The sequence below is a fragment of the Rhagoletis pomonella genome, unplaced genomic scaffold (genome assembly GCF_013731165.1).
Source record: "Rhagoletis pomonella isolate Grant_MI unplaced genomic scaffold, Rhpom_1.0 Rhpom_scaffold_00004, whole genome shotgun sequence".
Classification (NCBI taxonomy): Eukaryota; Metazoa; Arthropoda; class Insecta; order Diptera; family Tephritidae; genus Rhagoletis; species Rhagoletis pomonella.
In genome coordinates, this window is record NW_023458558.1 from 30,700,929 (window position 1) to 30,725,953 (window position 25,025).

General features: G+C 35.2%; 1 protein-coding gene and 1 long non-coding RNA gene across 2 annotated transcripts in view; one reads left to right on the forward strand and one right to left on the reverse strand.

The window, feature by feature from the left end:
• LOC118737435 (homeobox protein Hmx) overlaps nucleotides 1–15,966 on the reverse strand; it is a 38,969-nt gene extending 23,003 nt beyond the window's left edge. Inside the window, exon 1 of the mRNA XM_036467924.1 lies at nucleotides 14,383–15,966. Coding sequence (XP_036323817.1) covers nucleotides 14,383–15,236 — 854 coding nt within the window. The 5' untranslated portion in view covers nucleotides 15,237–15,966. The remainder of the gene's footprint in view (nucleotides 1–14,382) is intronic.
• LOC118737438 overlaps nucleotides 1–25,025 on the forward strand; it is a 481,479-nt gene that overhangs the window by 400,048 nt on the left and 56,406 nt on the right. The window lies entirely within an intron of this gene.

Sequence of the window (25,025 nt, forward strand, 5' to 3'; positions counted from 1 at the left end):
TTCATAGCGTGCACCACCGTTGGTGGTATCGTAGGTTTTGCTCAACTATACCTGCCACTCAAAGCTACATACACACATACATATTTGCTCACCTCAGCTCATCTCGCCTCACTTTACTCAACGGCAGTTATCCAAAATAAAACTTAACTAAATATATTTTCATGAGCATATGTATGTATGTACATATATTCGCGTACACATGTGCATATCTAACACATATGTATCTATGTACATACATATGTACAACAAGCCCCCAAAATATGCATATCCACAATACGCGTATTTGTTTCTGCACATTCTCAACAATATTAAATTACATACAGATAAAGGCTGATGGTCTGCATTTTAAGGATTCCCTGCACTATTTTATTACCTTTTAACGTTGCTAAGGTTGTAGGACCTTTTGGTTTGCTTGCATTTTAATTGTGCATTCATACAATTTACATGCATATATGTATGTATGTAAATTAGGGTGGTCCTTAAATGCATGAGGCACATGTTTACAACAGATTTCCTAAACCTAAACCCCTGCGTCGATGCTACTATACTCGAAGATACCACATATAAATTTTAGTCCCGATCGGAGACAGTTAAGCCGTGTCGGAAAGGGTTCAAGGTTAAAATTCCTCTATGGAGACTCAAAATATCAAAAATGTTTTATCTATGCAATTCCTAAAATCGGTACTACTATAGTCGAAGATATCACATATAAATTTTGGTTCCGATTGTAGTCGATCGACCAAATCACCACCAATCGAGACCAAAATTTATATGTGATTTATATGTGATATCTTTGACCATGGTATTACCGATTCAGGGGGTGTGACGGAAAAAATATTTCATTTGATTTTTTAAGGACCACCCTAATGTACATAGATACAAATGTATTTCCAAATATGATTTCAAGTTGCATATACATACTATCTATGTATGTATGCAGCATTAATTCGTTTCTTTTTTAATTTGCACGAAAATGTGCGCACTCGAATGCATTCAGTAATAGACTTCATGAATTTTTCGAAATGTGAAAAAGGTTATTTTTAGTGTGTATGCGAATGTAGTTTATTTTTTATTTAATCTGACATACATCTTTAACTCGGAATTTGAGGTTTTTTTAGTATTTGCGATTTGAATAGTCACCCGTGAATTTGAGTGCTTATAAGGAAATTTATGAATTGATTTGAACTTTCTTGCCAATTCTCAGTAACAAATTTCAGCCTAATAACACTGTACGATAATTTTGAACCATTTAAGCCAAGAGGCTTGAAAAGTGTATCTGGCGGGTTTTGGCCTCCTGATTACGGGCATATCTTCATTTTTCATGGGTCACGTCGTTTTTTTTTTTATCGAGCTTTAACGGTCAGGGTGTCCTAGATCACCCGTCCACCCCCTCTAAAATGGCAGGAGATATTTTTTATTGAAGGAACACAATAATATAACCTATTAAGTCAGGGATGCTCTATCTTATGGTGGTATTACCGACTTGCGGTTTCGACCGGAATGGTCGAGTGAACAAAGCATTGGCGTGTCATGCGAGCGATCCGAGCTTCGTATCCTCGCGCAGCGGACATTTTTTTCTTTCTTTATTATTAAATTTTTGTTCTGTATTTTATCAAATTTTCGTTTAATTTTTAGATTTTATTCTTTAAAAAGAATTACTTTCTTTTAATATGATTTAATTTTTATAAACTTGTTTTGCGTCTTTATTCCTCTTTAAATTTATTTTTCTCTACAAAGTTATTTAGGTTATACCACGATTGTTTTTAGGAAAAATGGAAAAGGCAGCAAGGTCTAAGGCGGTAGAAGTTATAGCTGGTAATTCGAATATCCCCACATCTCCTCATCAGATTTCAGACTCTAGACTTCAGCAGGGATCAAACCAGAAACGTTTTTTTTTATAATTTAGTTTTTCGGAAGCTATTTTATTTTTTCTTTCTTTTAATTTAATTTATTTTTTTCTTATTTCAATTGAATTTTCTTTTACTTTTTGGGTGTTTTTTTTTCAAAGAGATTTTTTTATTGCAATTAGTTTTTAGGGACTTACTTGGTTTATTTCTTCTTTTAATTATTGTTTTAAAAAGGCAGAAATTTTTTTAAGTTCATTTAATTCTTAAGAACGTATTTTTCCTTTATTTTTAATGTATTTATTTTTCTTTTTTAAATCTAATTTCCTTAAACTTTTGATTTTATTATTTTAAAAGGAAGCATATTTCATTTTCATTCAACTCTTAGAAAAATATTTATTTTTTTCTTTTTTAATAAAGTTTTTTTATTTAATTTTGGTTTTTGAGTTTTTAATATTTTAAAAAGGAAAATATATATATTTTTTTATTTTATTTAATTTTTAGAAAACTTATTATCAAAAGACAAATATAATAAAGTTAACAATTTACAACTTTGACAACTTTCGCTGCTTTGAGCTAATCAGTTCTTTTGCTCCAGTGTCAACTTGATGAATTTTACAAAATCTTCTTAGTAAGAGTATTCCTAATAACATATTCAATCAATTTTTCAAACAGATTTTGTTCAAACTTCTTATTCCGTAGCACAAAAGTGCTCGCGAAAAAAAATATTCAGTTACATACATATAGCCAGTGGCGGATTTACCGTAGCAAAATTTAGGGGCGGCAAAATTTGAGTTGAAAATTTTTTTTTATTGTTTTTTTTTCAAGTTAACTGCGCTGAAAGTAGAATTTGTTTTTGTACATTTTAAGACGTAAATTTGAGATTAATTAAAAATACTTATTTAGTTTTTTTTAAGATTAAGAAAAAAGTTTGTTGGTGATGGCTTTCTTTAAGAGTTGAAAAACTTTACTCAAGGCAAATACCTCTTTTCCATCTGAAATTTTAATAAAAGTATAGTAAATAACATAAATTTAAATATTACTATTTACTGCTAATCGTTCTAAAACTGGTACTTTTAGATCAAAATATTTTTCTTATCGGAAAAAGGGCGGCAAATTCTGAATTACCTAGGGGTGACAAATATTCAAATCCGCTACTGCATATAGCTTTATTAAATACACTTCATGTTTATTATTTTGGGTGTTCTTTTTACATAAGGAATAATCATCGTCCGAATGGCGGCATTCGATTCGAACATAATAACTCGAATCAAAATTTGATTTTTAGAACGCACCATTCGAGAGCGAGTGTCCATTTCGTTTATTTAAATTGTAAGTGAGTAATGCCGCGATTGGGTACAGGTTTCTTGAGAAATCGGCGCACAGTGGTCTAAAATCAAAAAGGAAGTTCAACATAGTGTAGAGCCTCCAATTCTTTACCGCTTTGAAAGCTGATGAGCTTTAGAAGAGATTTCTCCAGCCATGGCTTCGGCCATGGAAGTCACCATCAGGAACTAGGTGAAAATTCCGCTCAGCAATGGTTGGGAGGCTTAGAGAGGACTGTTGAGTGGATATTTTACGTTGCTAAAACACCTGCCAGCGATTGGCATATAAGACAACCCTATTTGCCCCCCTCGCCTTGAATAGGATGAGGCGGCGCAACACTTTTTGTGTCTCTTCTGCACCGCCCTTGCAAGGGCTAGGTTTGGCTGCGATGCTTTGAGAATTGCATTCGTAAATCAAGAATATTTAAAAAATATGGAAACAGTCCAATTGACGGCATGCAACGTGAATTCTGTTTTCCGAATGCATTGTTTTGTGTGCATATTTAGTTACGACAAAAAAAACCCTATCGTTTTTTCTCGTTCTTAATTCATCCATCTTAAAATGTAGATTACAACTCACTTTTTCAACTTTGCAGCTTATCAAAATATTTTGCAAGCTGTCATAACAACACAAGCTCCCTTTGCGCACATTAATTAATCCATTTAAGAAAAATTGCATGGCTGATAAATTAACTAAACGTTAACTCAGCGACTTATTTGCGCTTAAATTAATCATATTTTAACATAAAATAACCACGAAACCAAACAAAGGTAATTTATTTTAGCACAAGCTAAAACACAAAGCATTTAATACTACAATCTGCGAAAGCTGAAATACAAAAACCAAAAAAAAAAACGAAGGGGAAAGAGCCAACAAGCACATCATTCATTGCACGCCAAAAACAAAAAACAAACAAAACAAAAAACAATTTCGAGATGATAAAATGATAAAAACTTCACTGCGCAGCCACACGTCAACCGAAGCGCCAAACGAGTCACGCATGCGCAATACGGTCACACGCGGCAAACCGCTTAAAAAAAAGAAAGAAAGAAAAAAAGTAGGGGAATGTGCCACGTTTACACCTAGCGCAATGGTGGTGCCCTCCAGCTCTAATTGGCATTACGCTTTTTCAACAACTACTTGGCCGCAAAACGCCCGCTAAAAAAGTAACAACGAAAAACACACAACCATTAAGGCGCTGCAAGCACCCACCCGTTGGCGCGTGCGCGCATTCGCGGCAAAGTCACTGGCGCACCGCGTCTGCCTGCCTGCCTGCTATCGCCGCGGCCGCCGCTGATCCTTATCTACCCACGAGTTAGCTCACAGCGCAGACATCATTGCAAGTACCTATGTACATACTCGTAAATTTTACTTGTAGGCAGTCAGTGTTGAAGGGGCGCGCGCGCTCACACACACGTTTAATGAAATGAAAATGATCATTATTAAAGCCTCAAATGTCAAAATGCCAGTTGTGAATGGCCGGTGCCTGGTGACCGGTAGACAGACATTCAGGGCAATTCGCCCTTTTTTGCCCTTTTTCTTATCGAAATCACATTGTTGTTATTGCATTTGAATGCGTGCTGGAGTGTATGTCAGTAGTAGTGTAGTGTATGTCAGGTTTACCAAAGGATCAGCATACAACTTAGTGCCCTTTCATACAAGTAGACGAGTGTATCAAAATGTATATGTAAATGTTTCGATTTCTTCTTTTTCTTGTAGAGTAGGGCAGATAATTAAAGTGCAACATTTTTTTAATTCAACACATTCGTTAATCGCTTGACGTAATTTGATCTTTGATTACGAAATGTTTTATTTTTACCCCTCTTCCGCTGACTTTCGTATGGGTATATGGAATTTATTAATGAACTCAACTGACAGTTGTTGGCTCTTAATAGGTGTGTAATTTTTTATATTTTTTTGTTGTTGGCCTACATATATTCATACATACACTTGTGGTCAGCTAATTAATTCAAGTAACATTTTGACTAGTTTTGGTTTTTTTTCCTTCGCTTATTTAATGTTTATATTTTTTTTTTATAAAAATCTGGCACCTTACCTAACCAGCGTTGCATAAATGCACATTTCAAGCTTCGTAAAAAAATTATGAAAATTTAACAAACATTAACATTTGCACGCGACAATTTTAAACTTTTTATTCAGAGTTTTTAGGAAAATTTTGGGCGCGCTGTTTTGTAGGTTAAAGTGCAAATTTCAAGACGCTAGAAAATAGCGTAGATTTTTCATATTTTTTTTTTGGCTGCCGGTGTCGTGGTTTTCTTCCATATGTAAAATATACTCGACAATTTTGTTTGTATCGGAGCCTAGCACCATCAGCAAAAAAAAATTATTAAAAATCAACGCAATTTTCTAGCGTCTTAAAATCTGCACTTTAACCTACAAACCTGATATACAAAATTTTTATACAAATTAAAAAAAAAAGTTTAAAATTTTTGGATGTAAATGTTACAGTTTGTTGAGTTCTCATAATTTTTGTATGAAGTGTGAAATATGAATTTAAGTGGCGCCGGTTAGGTTAAGTGCCAGACTTTTATAAACAAAAAATATAAACACTAAATAAACAAAAGAAAAATAATCAAAACTAGTCAAACTGTCACTTGACTTAATCAGCTGACCACAAGTCTAAATACGTACATACTTATATCGAACAGCTTAAGGGGTATTTAACCTTGGGCATATAAATAATTTGCTACGTTCATTACATATTGATCAGATGTTCTGTGCATTTTTGGTAATTCAATACGTTTAATGAGACCTTCTTTAAGTTTTCATGCGCATTTTAACTTGTGACCCGCTAATTTACTCAGTCGGTACGTAGTTTCAAATTGATAAATAAAAACGATTCTATGAGTAAATTTCGATTTAGGGAACAAGTTTCGATAATTAAAAAAAGGAACAGTCCAGCGCCTTCGTCTTGATCTGCAGGCTGTATCAGAGATACAGCCGCTAAATTTAAACGTAGAATACGTGGTATGGTTAAGAGCATATCCAAGTCAAAAACGAAAGCACACACTGAAAAAATATCGATAGCAAAAGCGACAATAATATCGATAGCGAAATCGATAAAAAAATCCATAAAACAATCTATGAAAATATCGATATGAAAATCGATAGTAATATCGATAACAAAATAGATAATAGAATCGATAAAAATATCGATAACAAAATTGATAAAAATATCGACAACAAAATCGATTACAAAATCTATCAAAAAATCGATTACAATGTCGATAACAAGATCGATAAAAATTGCGGTAGCAAAATCGATAAAAATATCGATAACATAAGCGACAGAACTTCTGTTTCTCTTCAGGAGACTTCCGATAATAATACCCAATTATTTATTTCACCATTTTTTAAAGCTACCGATTTTTATGGAGTTTTAGGGTCTTTGGCGGTTCAATAATAAATAGTTAATATTAAAAACTAGTCAAATAAACAACTGAGAATCGCTGTTGAAAGTCTCCTGAGGGGAACTAGGTTGATACGATCGAAAAAGATTGATTTTCAAGAATTCTATACTATTTGTACGAGAAATTGGTTGAGCGACCTCTAAATATTTTCTGATTTCAAGATAAAAACAGGGGTATAATTTTTTTCGGTGCAATACAATCATAGGGGATGAGAACATTAAAATTCCGACTTAACTTTTTTTTATACCACCTTAATCTACACAAAACGGAGGAGAACCTCGGCCAAACACTAACATATGTGTAAGCGCCAATCTATTTTTTATCTACACAAACAGGAATATTTCGGATAAAATATTATTAAATAATCCCAATGATCAAACTTATCCGACGTCTACTAATCAGAACTTGGTGAAAACAAAACTCTCAATTCCGACTACCGAAAATTGAGTTAACTGCCCTTGCACATCTATTTATGTACTGAAATATATTAGGGCAATTCATCAAAACGTGTAAGTGCCCCGTAACCATGTAAACTTCGTAAACTTACTTAATTTTGTATGGAAAATCTAATTATTTACGTGATATATGCAGTTATGAGGCATTTAAGCATGTCCATGTGTTACCGGTAATTAAATTTATGAAATATTTAATAGCAAGGAATGAAACCGATTCAAAATGACGTTCCGGTTTGGGTTTCGGTTTTGCCAAGTGTTTCGGTTTCGGTTTTGGTTTCGTTCTTCAAAATTTATTTCGGTTTTGGTTTCGGTTTCGTTCCGGTTTCGGTTTTTCACAGAAGTTTTGTTGATATTATTTAAATCACAATGTCTTAAACGTTGAGGAAAGAAAATCGAAAATTACAGTTCACTGATAATATCAACACTAGGTTCTTTCCCTAACAATCCGGACCGGATTTGGTAATTAGAGAATAAGAGAAACATTTTCTTTCAAAAATGGAACAAAGTTCAGAAGTACGGAAACGTAAAAACCCACATTTCGTGCCCACAAGTCGAGAAACAGCTGATTCACGTTGTTCTTGTTTTTGTCACTTATACCATGTTCTGACCGAAATCGGAAACATGTTTTCGTTGCTAAAACTTTTTTTTTCGATTATTTATCGAAGTGGAAGTCATATTTTATCATCTTTAATACGCCATTTCGGATTTATTGTTAATTGCCTGGCCAAAGCAAAATAAGAATGAAAGTTAAGGGTTGTAAATGAAAAGAAAATGAAGGAAAAATGTGTTGGTTGTCGGTCAGAACATGGTATTAAATGCAAACACTTGGAAATTGAACTTTGGTTTCACAAATTTGATTTTAAGTACATAGATTGAGAATACATCAACAGGCCATTCACTTTTCCTTAAAAGCACCAAGTAAATGCAGGCAACATGTAAACACAATACAGCTGATATGCACTTTGACACTTTATCTATTTTTACTAGGAGAAAATTTCGGGCTATTTCGGGCAGGAAGAAGAATACACTTACGATCGAATACGCTCGAATTTTCGCTCTCTATTACCCATTTTGTTGAGTACAGGCATGATTTCTGGGCTATTTTGGGCACACGCGGGATCTCGCATTGCGTACGGGAAAGAAACTACTTAAATATAATTAATCGATTATCGATTCACAACAACAAAGTCATCAGCAGATTTTTGCGAAAAGTTACCTTGCCATACTTATTTACTACTTAACAAGAATTTTAGCAAAATGTTGCTGATTTTGGTTAAATAAATCATTTATTTCAATGAAATTTGTATTTATTATTTTTGTAAATTTCTGGAAACCGATTGAAACCTGTGATTGAAATGGTTTCGGTATCGTTCCTTTTCAGGTCAAGATAACGGTTACGGTTTCGGTTTCGGTTTTGAAAAACGAAACGGTTTTAAACGGTTACGGTTTCGGTTTGGGTTTCGGTTTCATTCCTTGTTTAATAGCACCATTTCTATAAATCTGTGGTCAAGATTTCTTTGTGTGGGATTACTTAAAATGGCTAGTCTACGAAAGCAGGCCCCAGATCCTCCAGGCCCTCAAAAATAATATTCGCCAAAAATCGACAATCTAACATCGGAAATCGTGGATTGGGGTGATGCAAAATGCCACAAAAAGGCCGGAATTTGCATTAACTCTGGTAGCGGCCACCTATCTGGTATCATCTTCAAAACATGAAAAAATTGAGCTTATTGATTCAAGTAAACAATTTTGATGTACTGATTTCCCAAAAAAAATATAATCCGAAAACCATACTTTGAACTAGGGATGTTGCGGATGTGGAATTTTAGACATCCGCGGATGCGGATGTGAATGCGGATGTCAAGTATTTTTAAAAAGCAATTGGAATCTAGCATAGTGGCGAGATCGTTTTTTGAACAGCGCTTACAAGCCAAACCAAACCATGTTGTTCCAGAATTTGGAGAACCTGTAACTTTAGAGCACTTTTTTGTAATTCATTTTTAATACTTTCTTCTGCGACTGCTTTGAAAAATTTGTGCTTATAGTGAGCTAAATAGATGGATATGGAAAATAGATTATTATTTTTGAACAAAATTCTGTTTTCAAAGTCGGGGCTGCCAGCCGAATCGGATCAGAATATTTTTATTTTTTTTTTAGCACCCCCCAACAAATAGTCTCGTAATTCTTATCTAATTAAAGGTCAGACCTATAGCTTTTTAATTATTTGAGCATCGATTCTCTTTATAGCTAGGCGTTGATCATTTCTACTGGAAATCCCTATTGAAGGAGCTTACTCATTGAATTTAAATAGCAGAGTAGGGACAGTTTTACCACAGAAGCTTTTAGCCAAGGATACAAGGTATATCCCTATGAAAAAAAAAATTACCCAACAAGTAAACAATACTACTGTTTTTAAAATTTTTACTAAAAATAAATTCGCCAAAGAGCCCCATTTGAAATTATTCAAACGAATATATGTAATAGGTATCATACACGGTACGTCTGACTCGCGACTCATTTGTGTACGTGTTGACTCGCCTTCGACTACACACACAGTTGAATCATTCAGAGTCATGCCGGGAGTCATGTTGGTGCAACTAGCACATATTTATTTTCACAAACACATCCAAACCGATTCACGAGTCAGACGCAGCGTGTATGCCACCTATAACATCAAAAGCAAATCACGAAAATTTTGTTAAGAATTACAGTGCACTCTTTCTGTTTTTGTGCCTAGTAGTTTTTTTTTAAGATTGGTCCAAAAAAATCATAACAAAGAAAAAAACCAAAGCAGGTATTTAAAACACAGAAAAAAAATATTATTAAAAGGACTATGTTCTCTTTGACGTACGTCAAAGGTCAAGTAGAAGTGAGAACTTTTATGGCTGCCCATTGATAGCTCGGTTATATAGCTTAAGGAATAATATTTTAAAGACATTTTTATCAAAGTTGAGAAATATGACATTTGACCAGTTTTGTTACACAAATACTCCTACGACCATAGGCAAAAATATTGGCTACAATTTGTCATTTTTTTGCCATATTTGTATACGTTTTATCGGTCCACTTGCAAAATATTCGCTTTCGCAAAAGCTCCACATTGATTATTGCGAATGCGAATGTTAAAATTAATGCGGAAGCTCCGCAGTTGCGAATGCGAATGCGAATATTCGCAACAACCATGCTTTGAACATAATAACCAAAATGTTGTAACACCATACAAGTTCCCCAAAGAGTATTTGGTGAGTGTTGCTGGAGTTCCAGTACTTGGCTATATATAAATCTGGGTCTATCGAAAGTGTTGCTTAGCACGGGTCAATCCCAAAAATAAAAGATAAGAAATAAAAAAAAATTTTATTTGCCAATCTTATTGTGGCTTATTAAAATTTAATTTTTATATTGCTATTAAACTTTGTACCACGATGATTTTATTAGGAAAAATGGAAGTGGAAAAATTGTGATTATCAGCCACCAATACAAATGTAACCACATGGATAAAATTCTGCCTTCAATTTTCGGTGATATTTTTTTCTTTGTTTCTTCAGTGTAAATTTGAATACATTTTCAGATAAGTTTTTCGGTATAAATAATTTCGCAATACTATGGATAGGTATACTTAGAATAAACGGGATTTTCTTCCTTGCTTTATTAAAACTTATTTTTTGTTACTGTAAATTCTACATTCTAAATCTCCATACGCGAGCAAGATTTGTATGGTTTTTCAAGCTTATATTATTTTACCGAAAGTTTCTCCTTCGCTCGGCACCGCAGCCTTTTTAAAAATCACAAATTCTCTAATGCGTAATTCAAATTACAACTGAGGTATTTTTTCGAACGATTTTGCATCATCCCTGGTCAAATTTGGTGTGGTGTCCAGTGTAATTTTTCGTTCGGAACCGGTTTATCTTCAAAATAAATTTGACAATACCTCATACTCCTACCCTGTTGGAAAAGACCAACAACAGAAATGAGAAACCCAGTAGGCAATATTTTCGTAAATTTTATCTTAAACTAAATTTTTACAAAAATTATACATATCAAAATTATACATGTCTTTTGCCCTCTGACAACAAATAATATTTTTCTTTTCTTTGTCCACTTATTCTTTTGCATTATCCGCCTCCACTTTTCTCTTTAATTATTTACATACTACTTTATTAGTATTAGTGTTCTTATATATTAATGTTTGTGTCTTTTCTTGGGAAATTGTGTTAATGTAGTTCGTAATTTTTTTTTTCAATACAGTTTTGCTTATCCGAGTTATTAAATTCAATGAGAGGCCGGCCGTGTGATAGGCCCATTCATGGCATAATTAGTTGTATAAGCATCAACAAAAAATGTATTATGGCGCCATAGTTTTTTTTTCGGTACGTTACATTTTATAGATCCCAATAATAAATGGCAATTACTGTTTCCATTTCATAAAGAAATATAAATCCTGATATTATTCTTCTGCTTGAAGAGTTTTCAATTCAATTAATTTGCATCTTGAAATAAAAATATGTTCGAACTAAATTTTCGATAGATAATATTAAAAAAAAAAAGATTTTGTTTTTTTACACGCTCCAGTCTTCTATTGTGAATTTCATAAACCGCATTCCATATTAGGGATCCGTATTCCAGTTTTGACCTTGCAAAAGCATTATACAAAAGCTTTCGTTTCCGAATTATTTCTTATAATGAAGGCAAGAGACTCTAAAGCTTTTGGGATTACAAAAGTTGTGTCATATATAACACCTAAATGCCGTATTTTAACAACATGACACAACTGGGTATCAGAAATATGATAGTATAAATATATGTTATACTGAATCTTAGAGTATGTTACGACAAAACACTTTTTGTATTGCCTTCGAACCTATTTCTTTGACACAATTCGAAGAAATTATTTTACTCCGCTTCAAGAATTAAACCATCAGCGAGACTTCCAATTCTCAAGAAAATATTTAATTCATCGGCATACAGAAGAAAATTACATTGACTGCAAAAACTTGTTACGTCATTTATGAAAATGACGAAGAAGTTTCCTATGGAACTCCCGAGGTTGCAACATAAGAAAATTATTTAACATTGTCAATCACAACGTAGTTTGTTCAATTGTTTAGATAGGACCCAACCCAGTGTAGAAATGTGGAATGAAAACCTAATTTCTTAAGCTTAGACAACAGATCTTCATTAGAGCCTTATCAAAAGCTTTGGATATACATATCTGATCAATTAGCATTCACTTGACACCCATTTGGAAGTGATGAAGTGCAATATAGCAAGATTGCTAATTGCAGAGCGTGCAGGAATGGAGCTATGCTGATCAGAACAAATAAAAAGTTTGATAGCAAAAGATAATTTTGCCATAACGATTTTTCCTAGATTGAGAGGTAGTTGGAAATCCGTGTTCTACTGCCACTTTTATGAACGGGAGTGATGAACGTGATTTTCCGGTCATCTAACCTACCTACTTCACGACAATTTTGACGTCATAAAAGATGCTGCCCTAACCACGCTTTAAATTAAAAATGGTTAAAGTAAATATGGTTTAATATGATAAAAATGTTTGTTCGTATGGAATAGTAGCTTACGTCGGGAACAGTGCTGCCGCGACGTCATGAAAAAATGTGTCGTAAAAGAAACAAAAAATGGATCAAATGTATAACAAAATCTGTATTTAAGTATCAAAGTATCAAGTTAGAAAAAACTTAAGAAAAGGCCATTTGGTTACATACCTTTGCTTTTTTTTTTATTGTCAATAACCCAAAAATTATGTAATTCGCATTCATACACCTGAATATGTATGTAGATGAAGAAAAATATTTTACATATTGTGACAATCTATTAAAAAAGAGATTATTGTTTTTAATCTTGTATAGAGAGGAACAAAAATATTATGTATAGATTTTATAGAAACTTGAGTTCAAATACATATCTACATGTAATTTTCAAATTATGTAATACATTCCACGTTAAATTCGTTGGAAATTATGTAAAAAAGCTCGATTTTATTTTTACTATGAATACGCCCCATCAGATTTTCAACAGTTTGGTATGAAAATGTGAAATCTGAAAATATACGCTCCACATCTGCAGAGTTATTTATGAGGCAAGTAAAGTAAATTAAAAATTAATGAAGTCAGCTCTTTATACATAGTTCATTTAAAGCATTTTTCTTTAAGCTTATTTGACCCCAAAACGCTTCAATATCTTCGATTAAATTTTAAAAGCTGTCACTGCATACATACATAAATATTTTCAATGTAACATGTAAATATCAAAATTTGTACTACGCGAAAAATTTAAGTATCTCGTGAAATGAGCAAAGAAATAAAGTATATTCCGAAAATATTCACAAACACGTATCACTTTTGAAGTACGTGGATCAAAACGGCAACACTGGTCGGGAAGATGGTTTTAGTATAATGCGGCATTCCCTTTATTCTTTAAACGACAAGGAATTTTTGATGAGTCCTAATAAGAATATTGACTTGCTACTATCGGACCTATTTCCTGCACGTTTATTTGTCATAAGTTGCTCAACGGGTCGGCGCCATTGAGTCATTCGCAATCGTATGCTGCGTATGCAGCATTAAACTAAAGCCAGTCTTTCGATATAAGCTACTATTCCATACGAGTACAGAAATAATTCATACTTATGACAATAAAATTTTGTCGAAGTAAGTTCCCAGTGGAAAAATGTAATGTATTGAAAATGCATTTGTTCCCCCAGAGCGATGTCCTTCGAAATGTGGGGCATTCAATTTTGCATTACCTAGTATCGAGAAATGAATGGGATTTAATATGAAATTTTTGGGACTTTTTGAATACATTGGAATGCAGATTACATATTAAACAGTAATAGAATTTAGAACTCATAAGAAATACATTACATTATTTAGCACGCTTGTAATACATTACTCCTTTTCCCACTGGGTCGCTGGATTCTACTTGTGAGAATACGTTTTTAGCTTCTTCTGGCGTTTTATGACTTGCGCCTTCAAATGAATTTAATACGGTGTTTACATGAGGCGATTTTACAGGCAACTTTTAAACGGCCTTTCAACTAATCGCTTCCAATGAAATTGGTGTGCAGCCAACTCCAAAATTGCCTGTAAAATCTCCTATATGAACACCGTATTGAATTCAGTTCGATAAAAATTTCTTCTGATACCACTTTGAATCACGGACAACTTGATCAAACATTTCTCTTTAACGTTCTGTATATTTACATACATTCATATGTACATACACACTTTACCTAACACACGGTATGTGCTTTTAAGCAACGAATAGTTATTTGCATTCACATATTCCCCGCTTACGTACATACATACATACCTCGAAAGCATTGCCGCATCCTGTGGACCGCCAGCGCCCGGTTGTGGCAGCTGTGGTATCGGCGTTATTAACGTTGGCCCATTATGGCTGCCGCCATTCTTTTTCGCCGGTTCATTGCGACTGAGTATACTCGATATAGAGAAACTTGTAAAACCATTGCCAGTTGTCGCTTTGCCATTTCCGGCTGACGCGCCACAACCGTTGCTCGCCTCGCCCCGCCCCAACGCCATACTCTGACTGCTGCCATTACTATCACTATTGTTGTTATTATTATTATTGTTGTGATTGAATAGTTTGCTATTATTATTATTATTGTTATTGCTATTGCTGCCCGTCAGCGAGGTCACTTCATCGCCACCATTACGTTCGGGCGAATGTGGCGCCAAAGCAGCCATTGCCGGCGGACTAAGACGATCCGCTGCGGCCACTGCCGCCGCCGATGCCATAACCAATTGGCCAGCCGTCGGTGTTACGACGGCGGCATGCTGTAGCAATTGCTGGTGCGCTGGGTAGGCGGGATGTGCTGGATGCAAATGATGACCGAAACTGTGGAGGGCGTGATGCAGCGCTACCGGATGACCGCTCAAACTGCTTAAGTGATGTTGCAGGTGATGGTGCAACACCGTCGGCGGTACAGCGGCCAGCGCTGTGGTGGTCGGGCTGTGGAAGTGCGAGCTAGATGTGGGTGTGCCGGCGGCTGTGGTTGGCGTTGATGTGGTGGTTGGGGTGCTGCCATTGGAGGGGGCCGGCGATGCGGAGCGCAAAGGTGTGTCGCAGCCATTTGCACAGCCGGCCGGACTGGGCTCGGGACTGGACACAACGCTGATGTCGACTTCAGCCTCAGAGGAAGACATTGGTTTGGTGAGGGTGTCTGTCTATGTGTGTGTGTGATGAACTTTAGATGCGCTAGTTGTGACGAGTGGACTGCGGCAACACTGGTTTGCGCGTTTTACGCAAATTATTTTTGTTTTGCTATTCACTTCTTTCTATGAAAGTTTACTCGAAAACATAAATCGATATTTTGTTTTTATTTAGTTTTACTTTGTGACACATGCACTTTATAAACCGTTAAGTGTGATGTGGCGACTGATAAGCGAGTTGCATTGCGTTCGCTTGATTTGCGTTTTTTGTTTTTTTTTCTCAATTAGAATTTGTATTTTCTATAGCCTGTCACTTTTGACTTACAGACCTTTAGTTCCAAAAGCGCCACACAAAGGATACACTTTTCTAGTTCACTGCGGCTTTCAATTTAGCACAATTATTTCAACGCGTGTAATTGTACACCCACAATAATTCCGTAGGACGTCTTAACCGCTTCATCAACGCTTCGCATTTAAATTGAAATTTTGAATTCAAAACTGCGTCGTCCTCGACGTAACTCGGAAAAAGTGTTCTGTTTCACTGAACGCATTCGACCGCCGCCCGCTTGTCTACGGTGCTATTGTCTCTATGACTGTATGTCCGTCCGTCTGTTGGTTGATTTGATTCTTCATAGGCGATCGTTTAGTTTTATTGTTTTCCACGATTTAACCCCCGGTCGCTTGAATCGCTCTGCTCTGCGAACCTGACTGTAAGTATACTTTGTCGTCACGCTGCTCAACTAAAACTAAGGTGGTTGGTCGGAATTCTTTTGGTATTTGCGCTAAAATGGTTTTCCACAGTTTTGCAGCACATACTCGCACTAACACACCATACACATACATACATACATACATGCTTGCACACAAACACACGTATCCATGTATGGCATCTAAAATCGTTCTACCTAACAGAACCCTTGACATGCCGCACTGTGCTAAGAGGGTTGTTTGGAAATCGCAAATTATTTGTGGGGCGGCTGAATTCCGTTGCTGAGTCGCGCGCCTCCTTCCACAACGTCGCTCTGCAACGCTGCACTCACTAAATGCGCCAGAAAGAGCGCGGTATATAGTGCTCAACTCGGCGCACTGTCTTACGAGGGGTTGGTTGGTTGGTTGGTTGGTTTGCTGTGTTTTATTTCCAACCTTCAAATTTCAGTGACTGCTGCACGCATATCCTCTCTCCTGTTGCTGCTGCTCTGCCATTGCTGTTGCTTGCGGCCTTGTCTAGTTTTCATCCTTTTTTAATTTTTTATTTTTTTTGTTGCTACAGCAATTGCTCTGCAACCACATCAACACTTTTTAACATTTAATTGTTGTTACTGAAAATATCAAATTGTCTGCTTTCCTTACAATTTTCTATAAGTAAGACTTCATTTCCTTGCCTCTCCTTCTTAGTCGACATCCTTACCCTCTCCAGCGGCGTTTGTATGTCAATAAATTCGCACAGTTCCATTTCACATTCATTCCATAAGTACGTGGCCCAAAATGAAACGTTATGTACGTATATACATATGTACATAGTTCGTTTCGGTCCTAAGGGCTTGAGAGAGAAATACAACCAACCAGACTGCCAGCGAATCAATCAATTCACATACAAAGGTCAAGTGTGATACTATTAAAATTTACACAAAAGATAGTTTGTGCATTCCGGTGATAAGCGATCAGCACAAGCGGCCAGTTGAGGATATGCCGGAGCGTTTGTAAGGAAATTAAATTAAATTGTGAAAAATTTTTAGTATGCCAAGTAAATACGGATATACACAGGGTATGCGCACACATCGGGTTTTTTCATTCAATTTATCAGAATTCGTGCTTTCTCCAGGGCGGAGTAGAAGTGTTTCCAAATCCAAGGTTCAGGGGATAGTAAGCCCCGTTCGGGCAACCTTAGACGGCCTCAAGCCCGATTTGAGAAAGGGGAGACAGGGGGCTTTGGTATTACCAGAGTACGGGCTTGACAACTCCGTCTACCCCACTCAAAGGCTACCAGTCCTGAGTCGGTGGAGACTCAACTGGCAGAAGGGTCTACGGCTTTCGAAAGTCAAACCAAGACTTTAAAATGGTGCCACGGGGACCAGATGCCCCCGGAGTGTGTTCGTCGGCAAGACGAGCAAAACTAGCGCCACGAGCAAGGCTTGCCAGACAGGCAAGACGAACACGACTAGAAAAATGGTGAAAATGAAGTTAAATGAAAGTTGGAAAATGAAGGAAAATGTTTTTAAACCGTGGAAATTGATGGAAAAGTTAGTGTGCAAGTTGAGCAATTCGATCCCTTACGAAAGTTGAGTGAGTCACACAACCTCTCCGTTCTCACAAGCGGAGGGTGCCTAGTGTGGCGAGCGAGGCGAGTAGTATTTGCGAGATTAGCAAGACGGAGCAGGATGGTATGAAGTGTGCATGTTGAAATGCAGATGAATGTGGAGTGAAGTAGTCGTGTAAGTCGTTCTATGTGAGTTGAGTCAGTTGAGTGGGCCAGGGTAAGTTGATCCGGTCGAGCAACTCTCGCCGACGAGTATTACTCCGGTCTGTTCATGGGTATGGCCCTTTTGGGGAGTATCGTGGTGCCTGTGGTTTACCACCCAAATGCGGGAAGAACCAGCAATGGTTCAATGTGGAGTTGCATTGCAACCGGATGTCGTGATGCAGATGATGTGTAGAGTGCATTCTTTTGAATTGCGGCAAGACTTTCGCCATGCCAAGCACAGATAGTTATTTAAAAGATTGACTCAGAAGGTTGGAAAACTCATACCTGGAGGCTCTTTCGGAAGGAAGTATGTCGTTAGATTTCCCACAAGCGAGCAATTCAACTCGGTTCAGCGAACTGGCTAATGAATAAGCGAACTGTGGGTCTTTTAAGCGTTTCATGAAAAAGCCGGATTTATCTAAAATCTTTCTCGTACTTCCAGGAACTAAAGAAAATTAAAAAAATGGCACTGAAAATGCTCCGGCATGATTCTGAAATCGTACTGATCAGGTTCCGAAATAGTCCGAATATCATAAGATCTGCATCGGCCGTTCGATTTTCTATAATGAGGTATCAATTTAAAGAACACGTCCTGTTTACATATGTGCAATAGGGTGTTATTTTACTTTTATTTACATATGAGTTGGTTTGTTTTTAGTGTCACCTCTCGCCAGAAAAAAACGCTTTAGCATTCTTCTTGCATTTATTGCAATCAGTGGAGTTCCAGAAACAAGTACAATTAAAAAAAAAAAATCAAGTATTTGAACAATTTTAGACTTAAAATATTTATTTAGGCGAAAAGTACCGAAATTAAAAATTTTTTTATTGTCACTCGAAAAAAATTTTCAAATAGAATGTTCATGTTAGAGGCAATGGAGGTTGGCATCAAGTACAATATATCTCAACAGTGCCTCAGAGGTGGTCCCTAATCTGGTTTAGATCCGATTATTGGATCATGAAATATATATATCGTCGTTTAAAGTGCAAAACCGCGTATCAACAAAATGCAAAACCGCGTATGTGAGGTTGCATAAATTATTTTTTAGAGAGTAAAACACTCATATTTCAAAATGGTTTTTTTTTTTTTTATAAAGAAGTCGCATATCTGGATTGTATATTTCAGGACGAATGGATAAGGATTGAGCCAAGAGCTTCTTGCCAAAAAAGATGATTCTAGTGTAATAGAACTAGAAAAGAAAAATAATTACAAGGTGCTATGATTTGAGAAAATAAAATTCCATTTTTAACCGACTTCATAAAAAGGAGAAGGTTATCAATTCGTCGGAATATATATTTTTTTACGTATGCTACCGCATAACTTTGGATCACGTTAACCGATTTCTATAATTTTTTTTTTTAAAGGAAAGGTGTTACCTCACAGATGGTCCCATACTAATTTGGTTTAAATGCGATCATTAGATCGGGAAGAAATTTTCGATGATCTTAAATTTTTATTTATAATTGAAGTGGGTTTTTTTTTTTGTTTAAAAATTACTTGTTATAAGTTTTATTGGCATCATCGGAATTCATTCCAAAATTAGTATATACATGAAGAAAGTAATATACAAATATGTACATAAGGAATGCTGTGTAGAAATCTTAAACGCCAGTATTTAATCACTTTGAAATAATGTGGCTTTTAAGTTAAGGCGTGCGAGTACTGCGTATGGTGCTACGGGGCGTATACGTTACAAACGCAACTACGAGTATATGAGCACGAGTGGTTATGCTTACTTTTTTTTACCTATATCTTTTTCAAATGTTCATTGAAATTCAATTTTGTGTTGGAATCTTGTTCTTCATACAAAACTGAAGATAATGCATTTTTCACCAAAAAAACAAGTTTTTGTCGAAAAATTTAACAACTCGTGAGATTTGTTCATATACATATGAAATATTAAAATATGAGTGTGAAACGAAAGAATTTATCGATCCCTAATTAGTCTAGAACGCCATTAAAAATCTATATAGTAGAGTTTTTTCCGGTTTTTTTTCAGAACTTAACGATGCCGGAGGCACTTCTAAGCATTGACGGCATGATTTAGGCGTTTTAACGCCAAATAGCTTCACAAGTTTTGAGTCAATAGGCCAGTCAATATTGTACTTAAGGATAAAATGGTATCATGCTGTTCAGAACAAATATTTTAATCAAAATAAAAAAGGTTCTGTCTCTCAATTTGACAGGAAATATTTTCAATGAATTAAAAACTATTGACGATTACCGCAATGCTGCTACTATCACTGAGGCACAAATGTAGAAAAATATAAGTGGTCGTAATTTATTAAAACTTTACGCCTACAAGGATTACTTCACGTTAATTTCATACATGAAATCAGTATTTTGTAGCGATTATCAGTTTATGAATGCATGTGTGTGTTAGAATATTGTAAAATAAATACTAAATATGAATGAAATTAAAATGTCACTCTTTTTCTTATTCGAATTTCAATTGTACCTACACTCAGGCAGCTATCCTTACATTTAACGTTCCGATATCATTTCGTATACATAACGGAAATAAGCATAGCCCAAAAGGAAACGGAAAAGGGGCAAGTAGGGCGCTCACGCACTGAGAGCGCTGTTCACCCCTCTTGATTACAGGAAAAAATTGTTGCAGACTGCGCGCTACCCCAGTTGCTCTTTAACAAACTCAACCTCTCTCTCGCTCTCTCTCTCTCTCGCGTTTTCCTCTGCAGAGAGCCGGAAATTCAAATTAGCATTCTACAACCTCACCCCTACGAATTCGCAAATCGGAACAATCAACAAACACAAAAGGGTCGGCAAACGGCAAAGATGAAAAGTACTCGTACAGCCAAAGTGTAGAATTGTGAGAGCCGCTCATCAACAATATACAGTTTAGCTGAGCGCAGTGGGCGTGTCCCGTTACAAAAGACTTGTTTCTCAATAGCCATCCAATCAGCATAGACACCTTATTTCCTACGTGGGGAAAAGAGTTGCGAACAGGCGAGAAGAACGGCAACGAAGAGAGGTGGCATAAGTGCTTTCTAAGTTAAAATGCCAAAGAACCAACAAACTGAGGCTCATACCTGCGCCATTTTTGTCGCTTTCCCCTTACCCCCTTCCGAATCATTTACCACCGCTTCTGCTGGGCTGTGGGTGATGGCAAATGTGAATGTGGGCGAACACATTTTGTTGGCACCACAATGAATGTGTAAATACTAACGGCCATTCAAAGCCACCGCAGTTGCGACAGCAGCAACAGCAGCTGTAGCAGTACCATCTAACGGTATAGTATATGTAGTATATCCATTGAAGTTTAGCGGAGGTGAACTGAGGCAAAAATGCGTAGAAATTCATGCGCAATTACATTTATCCTGTTTAGGATATTGCTTTGGTAAGTGCGTTTCAGAGTGCAAACATTCGAAAGTCTTGTGTGTGCGAGTGTGTCAGTGTGTATATGTTGTATATGTATGGGTGGGTGCGTGAGTTTTTGTGTGCGGGTGGGTGGAAGAGGTTGGATAAAACCACAGTATTTGAAGCGTAAATGGTAGTTTGTGATTACGTGGTAAGGCTAATGTATGTGTGTATGTGTATGCTTATAAGAGGGAGTGAAGTTGTAGGATGGTTATAACAACAATAATGATAATAGCAACACCCCCTAAAACGGTTTTTAATGACACGCTCTGTATAAAAAAAAAATATCTGTGTAAGAACACATTCTACGCATATCTACATACATATGTACATAAATTCATACATACATATATAAATATATACTTGGATTTGTAAATGCCTACATGTTCATATATGTATACATGTATGCACATCTTCAAAAAGCATTATGTAAAGCCGCATGCACGGTTAGCTAAAAATGTATGAATGTGTGAAAATGCAAGTGACTTTGAACTATCGTTTGCCTCTCCTCTGGTATTTTACATTACACTCTAGTTAAATTTTCTCCTTACTAAGGTGTCGCTCAACTTTCCAAATTGTTGTTGGCTCACTTTATTCTTAACTGAAAGTACAAATGGAATTTCTGTCGCAAAGCCCCACAGTGTTCCAGTACTGGTTAAAAAGAGGAAAGTTATACAAGAACGTTTTTGAAGTGAAACTCCTTTAGCGGCGGTTTGGGAAATTGCACACGGAAATGGTGCAACGGAAATGATGCAACGAAAATGGTGGGGCTGAAAGAAGTGCTTCTGGAATGTATGCACATGGTATTAATTTAACAAAAACTTGCTAATAAAAGGTTAAAGAATAACACTACAAAAATACCAATACAAGAATGAAAGTAAAGGTAAAGGTAAAGGGAAAAAATTAAGGCAAAGGTAAAAATAAAAACAAAAACAAAGATGCGTAAAGATGGAGAAAAAATGAGCATCAAGGTAAATTTAAACACTTTTCTTATCGGTACAGGGGCAAAGGTTGAGGGGAGTATGTAGATTAAGAAAATAGTAAACATAAAAGTAAAAACAAAGATAAATATAAAGAAAAAGATGAGGATGAAGATACCGATAAAAGTAAAGATGAAGATAGAGGAAGAAAGATTAAAATAAAAGGAATCATGGAAAAAAGGATATATGTAGATGAAGACATAGAGACTCAATCTGGGAACTATTTTGGGATATTAGAGATTTTCGGGGTTCTCGGGACTTATCGATATATTAATCGATATTGTTATCAGTTTTGTTACCATATTTTTTACCGATTTTGTTATCGAAATTTTTATCGATTTGCCATCGATATCTGCGGAACTTATAGAAAAATAATCGATATTTTTAACCACTTTGTTACCGATATTTTTATCGATATTTTTAACGATTTTGTTATCGAGGTTTTTTATCGATATTTTATATTAATTTTCTTATCGATATTGTTATAGATTTTGTTATCGATATTTTTATCGAATTTGTTTTCAATACTGTTACAGATTTTGATATCAATTATTTATCGGTTTTGTTATCGATTTCGTTATGGATTGTTTATCGATTTTGCTATCGATTATTTATGGATTTTGTTATCGATTACTTATCGATTGTCTTATCGATTTTGTTATCTAAATTTTTATCGATTTGCTATCGATATCTGCGGAACTTATAGATAAATAATCGATATTTTTAACCATATTGTTACCGATATTTCTATCGATATTTTTAACGATTTAGTTATCGATGTTTTTTATCGATATTTTATATTAATTTTCTTATCGACATTGTTATAGACTTTGTTGTCGATATTTTTATCGAATTTGTTATCAATACTGTTATAGCTTTTGATATCAATTATTTATCGGTTTTGTTATCGATTTTGTTATGGATTGTTTATCGATTTTGTTATCGATTATTTATGGATTTTGTTATCGATTACTTATCGATTGTCTTATCGATTTTGTTATAGATATTTTTATCGATTTTCTAATCGACTTTGCCCACCCCCATTATTATCGACTTTGCTATCAAATTTGTTATCGATTCTGTTATCGATAGTTTTAACGGTTTTGTTGTCGATATTTTGTTGGATGCTACAATCGATTTTTTTATCGATAGTGTATAAAGATAAAAATGAAGATAAAGGAAAACAAAATAATGTAAATGTAATTGGAATGAGCAGGGGTAGAAGTAGGGATCTAGATAGAAAAAGTACAAAAACTATAACCTTTAGCAAAGACAGATTAATGTATGTATGTATGTGCATAGGTATGTATATTGGTTATGAGACAAAACAGATATGTATGTAACCGATGTGACAGATATGTATCCGAATACACGGATAGTCCCAGCCCTAAAATTTAAAAGATCCAAGAATCCTGATCGTTAGAGTGTGAACACACAAAGCTTCTTATTTTATAAATATTTGCATAGAATGCGTAAAGTTAATGCATTCGTCACTCCATATAATTTAACAAAAAACAGTTTGTACTATGTTAAAGAACTCTAATTCTAAAAATAATTAAGTGGTAAAACTTTAAATTTATCTAGTGAACAGAAACTTTAATTAAAATCCGCAAGTTTTAGCACTAACTGCTCCACTGTTTACACCACCTGAACCCAGTTCTTCCTTCGCTGCTCATCGGAAATAGCATTTTCCACTTTGGAGCTGTGAATTGTGTACGCTTTGTAAGCGCCAAAAACTTGGTATTCTCATACAGCTATGCATGTATGTAGTGTACAAAAGAAAAAAGATTACATATTAACCCACTCCGCTCTTTTTCACCGAATCAATTCAATTTGAGTTTGCAAATTTTCTTGTCTTCTTCATCTCGGATCACTACGTACTCGTTTCTAAAATTCCTTTTTCCAATTCACAATGGGGCTGACGCTGTCAAGTACCAAAGCTAACATTATTTATATCGATGTTCGATGTTCTCCATATCGTCCACCTTGTTGCAAACTATAGTTCTCATTGTTATTGCTATTTGGGAAGGATGATTGGTTTTATTTACTCAGATACATACACACATATATACACCAGTTATATACATATGTATGTACTAGGGATGTTAATTTTTATGCTTTTTACGATCCTGGGATTTTCGGGATGTCATTATCACAATCCCGGGACCCCGGGATTAGACCCGGGATTTAGATATTCATTACTTTTCAACAATTTACATCGAAAAAATTGCTTCCATATTGTATGAGAAGCTCTTCTACCATAAAATAAATAATAAACAAATGGGTTTGAAACCTACTTTTTTATTTAAAGTGGCATTTTTTGCTCTCTGACATCTGGATTTATTTTAAAGGAGTTTGTAATTTCAAAGATATGATTAATTCCACAAATTATTTAAAAAATGTAGAATAATAATATGGGTACCAAATGAAAGAGCAAATTTCTTTAGAATTTAAAATAATAAAAACTTTTTGGATTCATAAGGACGAATATTTAATTTTTAAAGCTGATAAAGTTAGAAGGACGAAATTCGAGGATGTTATCGAGTTTATATTAGTCGTTAACATGTAAATTTTTCAAAAACAAATGTTGCGGAATTTCAAGGATAAAATTTTAAAAGGTCATTTTCAATACTTACCAGTACTTATGCACCCAAAAATTGAATCTGCTTAAATTCTACAGAATTTCCAATTTAATTTGGTACCCATACTTCTTCTCTAAGCACTGAATTTTATAAATAATTTTTGAATTCCTGACATCAGAGTGAAAAACTAAAACCGCAATTTTACTATATTTAGCCTATGGTTTCGCGAATATATTGATTTTTGAGTGTAAAGTTTACTACTTATATCTATAATGAGCTAGACATTTATAAAAAATATTAATTATTAAATAAAAAAAGAAATAGAGCCAATACTAGCCAAAAAAAGAATTTCTATTATTGCCATCAATTCGAATTAAAAATTCC